Source organism: Podarcis raffonei, chromosome 9 (genome assembly GCF_027172205.1).
Source record: "Podarcis raffonei isolate rPodRaf1 chromosome 9, rPodRaf1.pri, whole genome shotgun sequence".
NCBI lineage: Eukaryota > Metazoa > Chordata > Lepidosauria > Squamata > Lacertidae > Podarcis > Podarcis raffonei.
The window spans coordinates 56,693,736-56,710,942 of record NC_070610.1 but is presented as its reverse complement, the minus strand read 5'-3'; the positions used below and the strand labels follow the sequence as shown (position 1 = coordinate 56,710,942).

General features: G+C 43.0%; 1 protein-coding gene across 1 annotated transcript in view; it reads right to left on the bottom strand.

Annotated features, from left to right (window-relative positions):
- Positions 1 to 17,207, bottom strand: part of COL25A1 (collagen type XXV alpha 1 chain) — a 283,475-nt gene that overhangs the window by 87,970 nt on the left and 178,298 nt on the right. The window contains exons 6-7 of the mRNA XM_053403840.1: positions 7,509 to 7,535; positions 7,323 to 7,349 (exon numbers count right to left, since the gene is read on the bottom strand). Of these exons, the coding sequence (XP_053259815.1) occupies positions 7,323 to 7,349; positions 7,509 to 7,535 (54 nt within the window). The remainder of the gene's footprint in view (positions 1 to 7,322; positions 7,350 to 7,508; positions 7,536 to 17,207) is intronic.

Below are 17,207 nucleotides of genomic sequence, written 5' to 3'. Positions count from 1 at the left end.
ATCTACTTGCACTTTGACGTGCTTTCGAACTGCTAGGTTGGCAGGAGCAGGGACCGAGCAACGGGAGCTCACCCCGTCGCGGGGATTCGAACCGCTGACCTTCTGATCTGCAAGTCCTAGGCTCTGTGGTTTAACCCACAGCGCCACTCACGTATGGTCAGTGCACATTCCTAATTTTTACTGGACAAGGAATCAATTGTGTACTCCAGAAAGAAGAAACAGTGAGAATTTTAGCTATACACTGTCTAGATCTGGAAACAAAAACAAAAAAATGTTCCTGTGTCAGTCAGCTAGTTAAATATTTATGCCTGTGTGCCTAATATTTTAGAGACACAACTGTTACTAACCATATTAGTATCTCCCCCCCCCATAAGACTACATTCTTATAATTAGAAACTATAATCTAGTTTCTTCACTCAATAATCCTGTGAAATAAGAGTTACTGAGTTGCCAAAATCCATTTAGTATAAGGTGTCCGTGGTTTAATAGCAGCGAGTCTACCAGTCCAACCCAAACAATTTACTGTCTGTGCCATTGTGAAAACTTGCCAGAGGAAGTAGATGCTTGCCACCTCTCTACTGCACTTCAGTGCCAAGAAAAGTTGCCCAAAGGGTAGGATCCTGCACAAAAGCCAAGCAACACAATGTGTTTCATCTGGTATTATTGTGGCCAGGTTCTGAGAAACACATTTCTCAGATATGGTATAAGCTCTCTTTTCCCATCAGTATGTAATTCAGTTCACTTAGACACTGCTACCCCTAATAGCTGGGGAAGTTTTTGTTTTGGGGCAGAGCAGGGATATGAAACTGAGTCTCAGACTTCCATCTTTCCACAGTTGCTACTGCATCAGAACAAAGCAATGCAACAGGTAAAAGCTGAGCCAAACAAGGTTCTGTTGCTGTCCTAAAGGGATCTCTTCTTATGCTGCAACTTGTGGCACAACTCTCACATCAAATTCAGCTGTTCACAATCTGAGAACTGCACATTGGCTGTGATATTGTGAGGGATATTTGATCTTGGTGCTAGAATTATCACTACCTTCAGCTGACATCCTGAAACACACTGCCACTCCAAACTACTGGATGCAAATAATTTTCAAAACAAACACACATCAAGCTATGCTTCCAGTTAACCAGTTATACAGGCTGACTTCTGAGAAGTTTTAAAAAAATGTCTCTTAGCATTTACTTTTTAAAATTATTAAAATGAATTATTTGGGCAATGTCATTTGATTTCACATGGGTAAGATTCTTTGCAGCGCAATCTTATGAATGTTTCCTTGGAGTAAGACTGTGTTCAGATGAGAATGAGTCTAACCTCAGATGTCTTCCTCTACCTCAGGCATGGTTACAAGGAGATCAGGAGTTTCTATCTCCATTTTAAAATTAATTATAGTTTGCTGTGTCATCCAAATCCTAATCTTAGCTATGGTTAGTGAAAACAAGTCAGTTTACACTACACTATGGTTTAAATCTGGCTCATTCCCACCAACCATTGTTATAATTAACCTCAATTGCAATTGGCTTTGGATGGCATGACAAGCTGTAATTAGTCACAAGCTTCCCAACTCCTCCATGCTGGTGCGGGGAGCGTTCAAATCCAGGGGGAGGCGACAATCATTCTTATAATGTTAAATTATGGTTTAGTCCAGTGGTTTTCAAAGCGTGTGGAGCACTGCACTGATATGGCAGGAAAGGGTGTAAGGAAGATTCAAGGGCAACGAATATAATATTTTGGGAATAATTTATGTTCTTATGTACCTGCATTGTTTTATGTTTTATGGATGCCCCATGATCATATTGTAAAGCAGTTGTGTTCTACATTATAAATCAAGCACTGCTAGGAGTTGTTACAATGCATTCCTTACCAATAAAAAATTTGGGGTGGAGGGAGCAATTTTTGTTCTGAAAGTGTGGCCCAGAGAAAAAAGTTTGAGAACCACTGGTTTAGTGTTTTCAAGGGTGGTGTGTCCCATTTTGCCACTTGACGGTCTGTTTCTAGCACCTCCAAGCTGGCTGGAAAAGTCTCCTGTCTAAAACTGCTAATCAGTGTCAACGTTACTGAGCTAGATGGACCCAGTGGTGTTGCAACGGGGGGGGGGGCGGTGTGCCCTGGGTGCCATGTCTGGGGGGGGGTGACAAGAAGGCACCCCGCGGGGGCTCACGGTGGCGTGAGCAGCCATCGCGCTGCCACAGCTGCATGTGGAGGATCCTCAGTTCTCAGCTGCAGCCACACATGCGCTGTACATAGCGGTTTGCCGCTGGCGCTGCTCAAGCGCCGTACGGATGGCGGTGAGATCCCTCTGTTGCCACTACAGCCATGAACGGAGGATCCTCCATTCGTGGCTGCAGCCGCGAGCAGAGGATCCCAGCACTGTCTGTATGGCTCTGGAGCGGCGTCGCTATGTATGGCGCATGCGCTGTATGTAGTGACACCACACATGCACAGTACATAGCGGTTTGCCGCCCTGGGTGTCACGATGCCTTCATTCGTCCCAGGATGGACCAATGGTTTTACTACTGTTTTAGAGTCCTTGGCCACTCATTTACAGTGATAAGGACAGTCAAGCTCACTACAGCATTTTGTATTCATAATAAAAGTTTGAAAAACAGAGTAAAAATGCTGAAGTCGTGAATATGGAACTAAAAAGATCAAACTGTTAAAAAGAAAATCCCTGAAAACTGTTCTGGCTCTGTAAACTATTTTCAAAACCACATTCCTTGCCTGCCATATAACATCAAATGTGTAGGACCCTATCCAGAAATCCTGAGTTCATAAATGCTTCATCATGACTATATATGGCCGTTATGAAATTCCAGAGACATAATAATGTTCAGCCTAAAACATGTTGGCCAGGATCCAAGGGGCTGCAAGTGGAAAGGAAATTACTCCTTGCAGTTTCAGGCAAGGACGTACAAATCCTAGAGTAAGAAATGAATGCATTGAAAGAAAATGTGCTACTTTTGATCTTCACATTTGGAACAAAATCCCTGTATAAGGTTTTATTTTCCTCGTGCAAAGTTCTACTACAAGAAGGAAGAAGAAGGAAGCTTTCCCATGAGTGTTGGGCTGCTAGACATTTGGAGTCCAGCCAGACAAAATCAATGGGCACACTTCCAAGTAAGATATTAAGGTCTGAGCTGTTAGATCAGTAAAATCTTTAAGTACTGTTGTTGGATATACCAGCCAACATTTCACAGATAACAAATAGGGCTATGCCTTTGCCCCCTGTTGTTATACCAAAATTTTTGCCTCCTTATTCTTGGTTGACTAGATTAATTTGCTATGTCCTCTGCTTATTTCCCCAGTCTGTTCTCTAATGATTTAAAAATCAAGATGGTGATTGTTCTTTATGATAAATACTTATTAGAAAAACTTAAGTTTCCTACAGTGTTCTGATTCACACATCATGGCAAACCATAACATCTTGTAAATATGCAAGCATGTGGGCTCCCTACCCAGTTGCTCCTACCCAGTTGTTCTGCTGCTATTGTCTTCCCCTGATAAACCATATGTTCAGACCTAATGTTAAGCCAAACCATGGATTAGCCCCATGTAGAAAAGCAGCAATGTAGGAGTAGGGTTGCCATATTTCAAAAAGTGAAAATCCGGACACAAAAGTTGAGCTATTTTTAATGAAATTCGCCAAAATCTACACTACCAACATGGGCTGCCATACGTCTGGATTTTCCCAGACATTTCAGCAATTTCTGCCAAGATGCTGTTTACGAGGGCTGAATATTGGCTATGTCTGGGAAATTCTGGACGTATGGCAACCCTAGGTAGGAGGGCATCAACCTCAATTCTCACTCTTTGCTCATGGTTTGGGCTATAGCATTACATGTTAAGAAAAGAAAAGAAAACTGAGTTTTGAGTATTGTCTGCCTCCACAGAAATCTGAACTGGTTGAAGCTGCCTTTGCCAATCTGTGGAGTGTTTAAGCTGTGCCTTCACCTAGGTTCAGCATGTATATTTGTAAACAAAGGAAATATGTCAAAGATGCCAATAATTCTCTAATGGCTCTTTCAAATTTGGGTAAATGATGCACCCCTGGTCTGTAAAATCGGAATGTGTGTAATAAGAATGAATGTACGGTGTGAGCATATAATGTCAATTCTGGCTCAACTGCACTGGCTGCTAATCAGTGGCCCAATTCAAAGTGCTGGTTTTCACCTACAAAGCTTTAAATGTCTCAGGACCACAATACCTTTCCCCATATGAACCAACCTGGAGCCTGTGATCAACATCTGAGGCCCTTCTTCGTGTGCCCCTTCCACAAGAGGTCCAGAGGATGACAACACAAGCCTTTTCTGCAGTGGCTCCCACTTGTGGAATGCTCTCCCTGGGGAGGCTCACCTGGTACCTTCGTCACATATCTTTAGGCACCAGGCAAAAACATCATTCTTCTCCCAGGCCTTTGGCTAATTAAACAATCTGTAGCCTTTTAAGTTGTGTGTGGGTATTATTGTTTTGTTTGCTACTATGTTATGTATTTTGTGTTTTTATACTGTAAATCACCCTGTGATCCTCAGGTGAAGGATGGTACAGAAATTTCAATCATCATCATCCACAGCATCTCTAGATAGGGCCGGAGTGCCACTGATAGTCAGCATAGACAGCATAGACCTAGATGGGCCAATGGTTTGACAGAGGATAAAAGAGCTTCCTATATTTTTATGTGGGGGTATCTTGGTTTTGAAAAGCTACTGTAAAGTCTATCAAATCAAATATTAAAAGACTTAAAAAAAATTCTAGTCTAGTATAAATGTTCACTTCTTTTGAATGTGGTGCCAAATATATTTTCATGTTCACACCATACACATTTGAATAGAATGATTTAAAAAAAAATGACTCAGAGTAGACCCATTACTGGAATTTGAGAGCTAATTAAAGTTTTTCATGCATCAAAAAGAGGTTTTAGCTATATTTTCATACACTGTGGGGATTGAACCTTAGTGACAGACAGCAGCAATAGCAAGTCTCTGAAAAAGAGAGGAATGCCTTAGCAATAGTTTTGAATGGTATAAAACAATTAGGCTTCTGAGCATAATCACAACCTGCTGTCGGTCTCTTCTTTTCTCTTATGTTTCATAACTTGGTTCAAAGTTAAGAAGAATTTGTTTTCTCATAGTAATCTGCGTGTGCCTTTGTAAAAGTACAAAACAGCCATAATACTATTTTGAAGAGCCATAAAGGTTTCCAAACACTAGTTGCCCTCACCAGAGTTGTCTAGCTACGGGCACAGCAAGAATCTGGCTCACTTCTCCTGCACCTGGCAAGAAAGGAGGATGAAGGCAGGGGAAAAATGATCAGGGTATCTATCCAAAGGATCCAAGCATCCCATCATAATTACCAGAATGGCAGAGAAGCTTCTGGCAACCTACATCATGTGGAACAAGGCCAAGGCTTAGAAATCACCATCACATGGAACAGCCACGCCTTAGTCATTTTCTGACTTTCTTTAGCGTGCAACTGAAGTGCGGCATTAAAACGTTAGCTAATAATGATTGAAATCCTGTACAGAAAATAAATACAGACCTGAGAAAATAGCAATACTTAGTGTATTCCCAAGGCCAGTGTCTCTTCACATGCAGATAAATGAGATGGCAAGGAAGTGGTACAAACCTATCACCCAAGAGTGGTGAATGGACTGCATCACTTCAGATGACTGGTTTCCCACCAGGGCTGTTTGCCAGGATGAAAGAGCACTTGCCCAAGTGCTGTTTGGTGGGCACCTCTCCTGCAGTAGTGGGTTTCCCTGGTTGCAGACTTCCCTGACACAGGTGGGAGGGAACTCACCATTTTACATTATTCACAATGCCCTGGAGTGCTGAGTGTAGCCTTGCTCTGGATCCTTGGGAGAAATTAAAAATAGCAGCTTCTCAGGTCCAACTACCTTGTACAGGCACCCCAGTAACAGTGGGCTTTGCCAGGATTCTGGGGCCTGGTCTGATCTTGCTAACAACCGCCCCCCCAATAAATAAAGACTAGCAAAGCAGGAAAGAGGAATCTATCCTAGTTCTTTGCAGGAGGCACTGGTTTTTAGGGAGCACTAAAAAAATAAATCCTGCCAACCTAGCAGTTCAAAAGCACGTCAAAGTGCAAGTAGATAAATAGGTACTGCTCCAGAGGGAAGGTAGACGGCGTTTCCGTGCGCTGCTCTGGTTCACCAGAAGTGGCTTACTCATGCTGGCCACATGACCCGGAAGCTGTACGCCGGCTCCCTCACCCAATAAAGCGAGATGAATGCCGCAACCCCAGAGTCCGTCATGACTGGACCTAATGGTCAGGGGTCCCTTTACCTTTACCTAAAAAAAAAAAATCCTCCATTGTTGGGTCCTGCTAAGGCCCAGTCCCCAGTAGAGGCTCCATTGCTTACAACGGAGGACTGGCCCTGCTCTTCCTCTTCCTTCTTGCTCTTGCTGCCTCTTTACTTGCCTCTGGAAGTGTGTCAGCAGCAGCAAAAGCAAGGAGAGTGAACAATGGCTTCCACATGTCCTCTCCTTCTGGGCAATGGTGAAAACTGAGTCGAGAGAGAGAGGACAACTGAATGGCCATTGCTTACAGTGCTAAGAAGCCAGGTAAACGTGGAGCAACTTCTAGTGCCCAAGCTCCCCTCCCTCAAAAATCTTTGGAGCCAGCACTGTAATGGCTGTTGGAAAAGCTAGCTTCTTTCTGTTTTGACAATTGTTTCCCAGTACCAGCTGGTGTTTATTCTATTTTTACTACGGTGCACAGATGTAAAGAGAAACAACTGGCACTCTCAACATGACAGAATTTTCTTCTTTGTTTCTCTGTTTCAGCTCTAAAACAAACAAACCCAATCCTTTGAATACAGTGTTCCTGATATATCATGTTCTAGATGTGTGGAACAAATTGCTATTTCAAAAGGGCAAGTACTAAGGACATGCATGCTTCCTGCTCATAGAATTCTAATTTGTTAAAATCCACCTGCTGTTGTTTTATTAGAAGCTCATGCAGATCTGACACAAACAGGTGGAAGCTAGAAGGTTTGTTTAGTGAAACTGCTTCTTCTTTTTTAAGCATATCACAACCACTCTGAAATATATTGCCACCTAACAGCAGAAATTCCAAATTTTAGTGAGTAGTAATGTGCAGCATGAACTATTTCTAGTCAAATGTTTCTTATATAGTTCGTGAAATCATTCTTGGCTATTGCCTTCCTGGAGATCTACAACATGCAGGGGTAAAAGCAGCTGAAAAGCAAAATGGGCTTTGACACTGTTCAGTTTAGTTTTGCACTAAGGACTAATTGCCTAGTCAGGGAAGGGGAAGTGTAACATTTTTGTTAATATGCTTACCCGAGGGCCCTGATCACCTTGATCTCCCTGCAAAGTGGAAAGATGAGATGATAGTTTTAACACAGCATCTGTGTGCTAGCCCAGCTCTCTTAAATAATCTCACATCATACTGCTTCAATAGCCACCAGTTAACACCAGGAGGGCTTCCACTTATTGTGTTAGTGGCAACAGCATGCTGAGACTCACCTTCTCGCCTTTTGGACCAGGTGGGCCCTGAAAGAAACAGGAAAATATATTCATTAACAAATGATAGGTGGTCACGGTGAGCCAAAAATGTCTGGTTCTCGCATGAATCAGGTGCCTTTAGACTGCAGGAGTGAGGGACGAGCAGTGGGGAAGCCAGTTGACTGAATGTTCGTCCATATAACAAGGTATTTGCTACCTGAGGTGAAGGACAAGATGGCGCTCTGCAAAATTACTTTTACAGAAGCCAGCTAGATTTGTAGTTTGATGATAATAATAATAATAATAATAATAATAATAATAATAATAATAATAATATATCCCACCCTTCCTCCCAAAGGAGCCTAGGGTAGCAAACACACACGTGAGGAAGCAATGAAAACATATAATAACATCTTTGAAACATCTTAAAAGCAATTCTGATACAGATGCAGACTTGGAAAGAACTCTACTTGAAAGCCTTGTTGGAAGAGGAAGGTCTTCAATAAGCACAAACAGACAACACAGGTGGCCCCCATCTACTATTTAATGGGAGGCAATGCCGAACACCAAGGCCTGATTACTATACTGCATGGACCTCCTGATAGGATGGTATTTGCAGGAGGCCCTCGCCTGCAGGGTGCTGTGATTGATTAGGTATACAGTATATGTTGAATTTTGCTTCAACACTGGTGATGGGACGACATCCTCCGCTACACCTGAGGTAAGCAGGCACAGATAGTTTGGATGGCACACACAGCTCTGTACTCCAGCATGTCACTACCACTCTGTGCCCCGAGCACCTGCTGCTTCCCTCTATCTAATGGTAGGACCGGCCCTGATCCCTGCAGATTGAAAAGTATCTTGTTGTGAAGGCTAGAGCCCAGGCACAGGCTTAGTGCCTCAACCATTGTTTGCAAAAACATGCCAGATTGACCCAGAAAGTTGCATGCATAAACTAACAGGCTTATCATCCAAAACAGGGCAGCATGAAGGCAGAGCCTTCCAAAAATGGAATCTGCACCCCCCCCTCCCCACTACAAATGTGATTCCTCAGGGTTGTATATATGCCACAAGCAAGATGAAAGGAGGAACTAGATGCACCATAGTTGCATCATAATCAAACCCAATGTCAGATAGTGCAGTGGGCTTCAACCTATGCTCACTTTGCACACGCGATCGCAACCTTACATGGGTGGGTAATAAATAAGTAAATAATGGGGGGGGGACCCGCCATTCCCTGCTCTCTATTTATTTCTTTATTTTCCACCCATGCCCCCAGCAGGTGTTCCTTGTTTACTTTGCTCTGGGAATGTCACAGGAGCGCCCAGTAAGCAGCCCTCTGCCTTGCGGAAGGACCAATTCTGGGGGTTCTTGACTTTGCATGATTTTGCCTTTGCACACGGACTCCTAGAGCCAAACCCTCACGTATGTGGCAGACCAACTGTGCTAATAAATTAATATTTTAAGCTTCGTCTTAAGGTGCATATCCTTAGCCATTTTAAAGGCCAATTCAGTGATTATTTTACTGCTGAAGTATCTTTAAGACAGGGTAAGCCATCCTTGAATTGCTGCTAACATTTTACAAACACCGAACAAAGAGATGAAAAGGAATAACAATACAGTAGAACAGAATAGCAGAATAGCAATGTACACCTTCTGAGTGATTTTATTAACTTCATTGTGACTATTCATCTTCCCTAATCTCCGTGCTCAGTGGCATGTGTGTACTTGGACCATAAACTGCCTTGGCAAACATACCTAATGGAGATTCGGTTTTATGAATTTGCCATAAAAGCTGACACTTTGCCTTCCGTGTGGCAAAGGAACTGTTCATTCTGAAATACTCCCTTTGTGTACAAAGAAGTCTTATTAAATGGGATGGCATGGTGCAACACAGTGAGCAAAGATATTCTCTTTCATCCTGAGAATCTTGGATGCTATTCCCCTTTAGAGCATATCATCATTTTAACTGTACTTGACAAGCAAAAAGGAAATGTTGTTGTTTGAGACTTCTTGGATGCAGCCCACTTGCCCCAATTTTTCAGAGTTTATACTGTTGCACTTTTCCAGTAAACAGAAACCAAAGTCCAGGTCTTCAGTTCTCGACTCTGGCTTTCCATATTGATTTTCATTACACAGCCTTTGCCAACCTGGTTCCCTCCAGATGTTTTAGAGTACAACTCACATCAACCTCAGCTGGAACAGTTCAGGCCCTTTCCATAGGCCCTGTTCATGTGAACACAGTGGATGTGGTGGAGGGGGAGTCAGTCCAATGCAGGATGGCCATGTAAACCTCAGCACTATGTGCTAAGGGCAGTAGGGATCAGGGTCTGATACTTCTTCCTTCTTTTTTTGAATGTTTGATATAAAAATCAAAAAACATGTTCACAGTATAAATAACCCACCACTTTTTTATTAGGTTGCTAGGTTAAGATGCCCACCTACTATTCACAATCAATAGATTCCCTGAACAGGATTTTCTCAGAAATTTGTCACCCTACAGGTAGCTATGCAATAGCAAATTATGATTTCTCTGTTTTATAGGTAAGAGATGTTTCAGATAATCCATTAATATTGTGCAAACACAAAACAGGTTTTTAAAGAGCCAGCAAAAGGACTTGAGGCAAATATTTTTTAACAATAGCTAAGGTAACTTTATTTCTGTTAACATTCATGCATGTTAAAATACTTTGCCCTTCCATCTTGTTCAGTAACAGGGTATACAATATTGTTTACACTGTGTTATTTCCATGAGCTATGCTTTTATTTTACTCAAAGGAGTACCTTAAATGTAAAACCCACATCCTCTGCCTTAAACATTCTGGCTGCAATCCAGAGAATCTCATGTGCAGAAGTGGTTTGTGTTCACACTTATGCATGCAAGGATCTGCTCCATAGAACATATGGCCATTTTATCTGTGGCAGCACTGATCACCTGTTGAGAGGAAAGAATTGAATGAAAGTGCCTGGATTCAGTTCCCCCCTCCCTCAAACAGGTGATCAGCTGTGTGTGTGATGCAGAAACACCATGTATGCATCTATACCCCATTAGAGCATCTTTTAACAAGTGCAAGATACAATCCGGAGGTAATTCTCACAGTGTGTTGTCCATGTTCCTATGGAGTGATCAGATACAATCCTCTGCTGCTGAGATAAATAGTTCACAACTAACTAGAATGTGAACTGGTCCTATTCTTACTACTTCCAGAAATAATTCCTAACATACTACTATGTACCACCCCAATATTTGAGCAGTGAGAGACTCTAGGAGTGGAGACTGTGGTGTCTGTAGGATATATGGTTTTAGTCACACCTATATACCACCTGGCTTGCCGATCAGAAGGTCAGCGGTTCGAATCCCTATGACGGGGTGAGCTCCTGCTGTTCGGTCCCTGCTCCTGCCAACCTAGCAGTTCGAAAGCACGTCAAAGTGCAAGTAGATAAATAGGTACCACTCTGGCGGGAAGGTAAACAGTGTTTCCGTGCGCTGATCTGGTTTGCTGGAAGCAGCTTAGTCATGCTGGCCACATGACCCAGAAACTGTCTGCGGACAAACGCCAGCTCCCTTGGCCAGTAAAGTGAGATGAGCGCCGCAACCGCAGAGTCGTCCATGAGTGGACTTAACTGTCAGGGGTCCCTTTACCGTTACCTATATACCACCTGAACATATGATGGAAGTGCTCAAAGTATTAAAAGATTTTGCTTCTCCCTTACATTTCCAGAGAAGCTCTCAAGTCACAGCCTGGGATCCAGCACAGAGCAAAACATGTCTCCGTGTCTCCAGCTTCCAGCTGACCCACAGCTGAGTACAATTTGCATGAGCAGCCTCCATCCATGCCCCCCCATTCCCCCTTCAACCCAATATTCTCAGGCCTTTCCTGAAGGTCCACCAGCTATGTCTGTTCAACTGGCTCTGAAGGATGCTTAGCCTAAGTTGCAAATGAACCACAAAATAGGCCAGAAGCATTACAGACCAACTCAGAAATGTTATAGAGCCACTAACAAATAACCTTAAATTGGGTAGTATTCCACTAAGATTCACACAGAGTAGTCTCAATGAAGTTAATGAACATGACTATCTTAGGTCCATTCATTTCAACAGGCTTACTCTGAATAAAATTTAGTTTTTCCCCAATGATGTGATGTCAGAGCTGTCCAAGTTATGTCAATAAAGTAGATCAGATTCAGGTTTCTTAAATCTAGTCATCAGCCAAACATTTAATAGGGTAATATAAATTAAAGTTCCCTAGCAGATGACAACATGCCCCCTTGAAAATTGTTGTTCCTCCTTTAACAAATGTTAAAATGAAATGAATGTATGCAAATCTTAATGTGCGAAATTTCCCTGACAAGACACAACATTCTCACTTTTTCTCCTCAGCATTTTCTCCTCCTATTGGTTACTACAGATAGAAAATGTGCAGTCTTCACTGTTGCATATTTACCCTGTCCACCCAGTAAATAAATTACAGATGAATGGTCAGACCTCTCCACATCTCTCACCAAAATTTGTCCCAAGTAATGTTTTCTCAGAACAGACAACAATCAATATATAATCACATGTATGAGGTGTTCAACTCAGTTTAAACCACAAGAACAGGTATGTTCAGAATATGGGATATTTCTGAACCTTTCTTAAGACAGCTGAGAGCATCAGATTTAACTGGGCTTTAGTAAAAGCTATCATGTCTCTCTGTTTCTGCAAATTCTTAAAATAACAAGGTAATACAACAAGAATGTAAGGGAAATTCTCATACAATGGTGCTATTTTAGAAACTGATACAGTTGCTCTGTCCATTTGAAGGGATATATCAGACAATATCTGTTTCAAAAGCTTTTGGTAAAAGCTATCTCAGAACTTCATTCAGAAAAGCCTGAACTAAGAGATGAAACAAAACCCTTCCAAGAGTGTTCATTTCCTCAAAGGCTACTCTAAGAGGGCAGCAAGGCTTACGAAATATCATTTTTAGGCAAATGCCACTATTTGTATTGTTGTCATGATCAACATAGCTCTACATAAATCAATGGGACAAGTAACAGCAATGATTGTGTGCCTTCATTCTGAATAACATCCAAAGGGTGTAAATTGTCAGAGATCCACACCTGGAGCCCATGCAGAAGTTGAGGAATAAGTTTGCCATTGTACAGTTCTAATGCTGGTACATCCCTCGTTCTATAGAAATACAAACAAAAGCAAAACCCTATTCTGTTTTTGCCATTTCCTGCTTTTTAAGATGTTGTGTCCAGCTTCCTATCTGAAAAAATACCTCCCCAAAACCTGAAAAAATGTACTTGATATATCCACTCCATTTAACTTCCAGATATGTTTGCAAGATCTTTTCTGAGAAACAACCTCTTTCGTCTTGATTGATTGATTGATTGATTGCAAGATTGTAATTACTGAAGGATGAAAGGTATCATAAACTAGGGTTGGGGAACCTAATCTGATTATTTTACCCCTTGCAGGCTAAATATGATGTGTGAGAGGGGTCAGGAGATAATCGTCAGGACTTCCAAGCACCATACAGGGATTGCAAGGAACCCTGCACAGTGCTTTGAAGTGCCACTTATAAGCAGTTTTGAAGTCACCATCTATCAGGTAGTAGAGACTTGTAGTCTGACTTCTGAAGGGATTAGCTGTGCAACTGAGTTCCCCATGGAGAACTGAGTCATGCAGTTGATCCAGCCACATCTCTACCTGCCTCACATCTGACATTAGGTGTGGGGTAGGTGGGTGTGAGGAAAACCACTTCATGGCCAAATTGAGACTTGTGGCAAGCCAGATTTGGCCCGCAGGCCAGAGGTTCCCATTCCTGACATAAACCAAATCTGAGTTGAAGACATCAGTACTGTGGCACCTCCACATAGAATCATATAATTGTAGAGTTGGAAGGGACCCCAAGGGTCATCTCGTCAACCTCCTGCAATGCAGGAATCTCAGCTAAAGCATCCATGACAGATAGCCATCCAACTTTTGTTTAAAAGCCTCCAAGGAAGGAGAGCCCACAACCTCCTGAGAGAGGTTTGAAATATTTTTTATCACCTATTTTGGTGATAAAAAATACTGAGTATAGCTGAGCAAAGTAGCTGAACAACTGAGTCTGAACCCTGCGTAGTGGGCATCTCACTAGAAGATAACATCATAGTGGACTTGGTTGTTTTTTTTTTAATATGGAAAACAGTTTAACCTGGTTAGAAACAAAAACTAGTAGAATCATTAGTTTTAATTCCATCACACTTTGGCTCACAAAAAAAGTAGCCATCTTGTCATAACAATTTGGTTTCACGGTCCAAGTTTATCGTGGTCCCACAAACACTTATCAGCAGAGAACTGTGCTGAATCATGAGAAGTGATACAGAAAGTCTTGGTTGTGGAATGACCACATTGTTGTGCTTCTTGGAATATTATTTCTCTGTTGTCTGTTATGAGAGCTCTGAAACTTAAGTGGTGTGGTTTTGACTTTATTGAATTTGGCTATGTTTTAAGAAAAGCATTAGACTAGAAGCTACAGAATGCCAAGGATTAAAACTGCAAATGCTCTTAAAAGTTCACAGTGGTTCTGCAGCAAAGCTTCCATTTCTCCCTCTCAGTACTGCTTCCTCTACTTCTACTTGAGTAACTCTAAGAACATAAGAACAGCCTGCTGGATCATGCCAATGACCCATCCGGCCCAGCATCCTGTTCTCACAATGGCCAGCTGGATGTCTGCAGGACAAGACAACACAAGTCAACACAAGAGCACCCTCCTTTCCTGTGGTTTCCAGCAACTAATATTCAGAAGCACTGCTGCCTCCAACTGTGTGCCATTATGGCTAGGAGCCACTGACAAACCTCTCCTCCATCAATTTGCCAAATCAAATTTTAAAACCATCTAAGTTGGTGGCCATCACTGCCCCCTGTGAAGTTTCAAAAGAGTCTTCAATGGAGTTGCTTTATACTGAGTCAGACCCACTGGTCTATCTAGCTCAGCAGCGTCTACACTGACAGCAGCTCTCCAGGGTTTCAGGCAGGATATATTCTCAGCCTTAATTGGGGGACTGAACCTGGGACCTTCTGCATACAAAACAGATGTTCTGCCACTGAGCTATGGTCCTCCCTCAGACACCTCAGCAACCAGCAATCAATAGGTGGCCAACTAGGAATGAACCAGTGGACCACAATCTTCATTTAGTCACCTGTTTTAGGTTGATAGCTAAATGTCAAAGTGATATTGGGTTGTGTGTGAATAGAAGAAGCTTGTTTACAAGTTAATACCTCACCAAGTCTTTGAGAGGCCCAGTTACTTGACCCTATGGAAGGAGTTAACTCATTTGGTTGCTCCCTGCCATTATACAAACCACTTGTTCACTTAATCTTAAACATATATACCTATTTCCCTTTGTCAGATACTGGAAAGTATGCTGATAGGATTCAATAGAAGGAGGAAGTTCAATTGACTAGGGTATAGTATTATTGTTAATATATATTCATGGCAGTCACCAGAAATGACTGCATTGAAATTCAGGAAGCAGAACAATAAATCAACCAGCCACAAAGCTGTACGAGAGAGAAAGAGAGAGGATGAACCCCACACATACAACCAGTCTGAAAGGAATAAAATGTCTGCCTTAGAATTTATAATAGAAGAAGTTGAGACTATGTAAAAAAGTTTTTTTTTATCAAAGTACTCTGTCCCACCTTTCCACAGAAGACCAGTGTTTATTACAATGTCAAACTCTGCTAAGCTTGGAAAGTGAGCAACAGCTATAAACGGATTTATAACTTCACACCTTTCATTCTGCACTGAAGATTAAAGGGACCATGAAGCGAAGTGGGGGGAAATGGGCAGGGGGGAGAGTGAACCAAATAGAGGCTGCCGAATTTCTCAGTCAGCCCCACTTATCAGGTCACAGCCATGGAAAAAGATTGCTTCCCCTTTTTTTAAGGGTATCCTTGTGATGATATCTTTATTACTGAGCATTTTCTTCAATAGGTATGAATGTTTGACTGAGCTGCGTTGAGGGAGCCTGTTGGGCACGGGAAGCTTGATGCTAATCACAAGACTCAACCATATGGAAGCAATTAAAGCAGCCCAGAACTGGAAGGAAAATAGGAGCAGAGAAGAGGAGGAGGCTTAAAAAGACGACTGATCAAGTCAAATGGAATTTAAGGCTTTTAAGATTGCCGGGATGAGGGAAGAATGTGCCTTTCCTAACACAATGCAAAATTAAACATAGGAAAACAGCACCTCCTGCAAGTGGAAGCAATTAAATCCTTTGCGAGATCTTAACGTTTTCTTTACCGTCATATGCTTTCATTTACTCACTTTAGGTAAGCTGAAGTTCACAGAAGAATATTTAATTATTTTAGCCTAAATCTGAAAAGCTGAGCTTTCATGTCACCAATTCTCTGGTTCCCATCCCAGTGGCGCAAGGAGATTCGCCTTCGGATCTGATGATCGACATCAGTTCTGTTTAGACTAGCCCTTCAGTGCTGTTGAGATCAGGCTTAGGTTGGCAGGTTCTGATTCAGGAGGAGGAGAGGGGAGGACTGCATTGTAGGAACCTGGGTTGGAGTGGGGGAATCTCCCCTCCTCCCTGACTTCAGCTGCCTTGGAGGAGGAAGCAGGGGTGCTGACTCTGCCTCCTGCCCTTGCTGCAAAGCAGAGTTCCTCATTGGAGGCTGGGAGGGCTTTCAACAGATGAGGAGGCAAGGCTGAGCAAGAGGCAGTTGAGACTGAACAGGAGTATCATTGCCTAGAACCAGATGGCACCTTTGCAGACCCACCCACCTTGACAAACACATGCATGCAACCTCCGCATTCCCACAAGGCAGGAGTGTCTAGCAGCTGAGTGGGCCATGAAAATCTTTAAATTCTCAGTAGGGTGGTCAGGAAACTTCTTGTCGCTTCTGGCCAGTTCTGAACTTCTCTCCCTGCTCCTGAATTCTTGAATTGTGACTCCTGAGGTCTTTGTCAGCTGCCACACCTGTACCAGCACTTGCCTGAATCATAATCTCTTTCTTACTTTCAGGAGCCCCCTTCTGCGTGGTTTGGGTGGGAGCCAGGACACAGATGCTGGAATAATGTTTCAACTACAAGGGAGTTTAAAGGTAAAGGTAAAGGTACCCCTACCCGTACGGGCCAGTCTTGACAGACTCTGGGGTTGTGCGCCCATCTCACTTAAGAGGCTAGGGGCCAGCGCTGTCCGCAGACACTTCCAGGTCACGTGGCCAGTGTGACAAGCTGCATCTGGCGAGCCAGCGCAGCACACGGAAACGCCGTTTACCTTCCCGCCAGTAAGCGGTCCCTATTTATCTACTTGCACCCGGGGGTGCTTTCGAACTGCTAGGTTGGCAGGCGCTGGGACCGAACAACGGGAGCGCACCCCGCCGCGGGGATTCGAACCGCCGACCTTTCGATCGGCAAGCCCTAGGCGCTGAGGCTTTTACCCACAGCGCCACCCGCGTCCCTACAAGGGAGTTTACAATTGTGTAAATGCAAAACAGGGTCCTCCAGTGTTAAATACAATTCCCGGCTTCAAATTCACAGCACAGAGGCAAGGTTCGAGCAGAGTATAAAATATATTGTCCCTTCTACTGTCAGGGATTGGCTAGGTGATGAGGAGTGGTGAGAGGCAGCAGTCAGAGAATCCCCAAGGGAAACCTCAGACGAGGAAGGCTCAGAGTCCGGAGACTAGTGGTGGGGCAAAGGGGAGAGATCAGAAGGAGAAAGGGGGGGT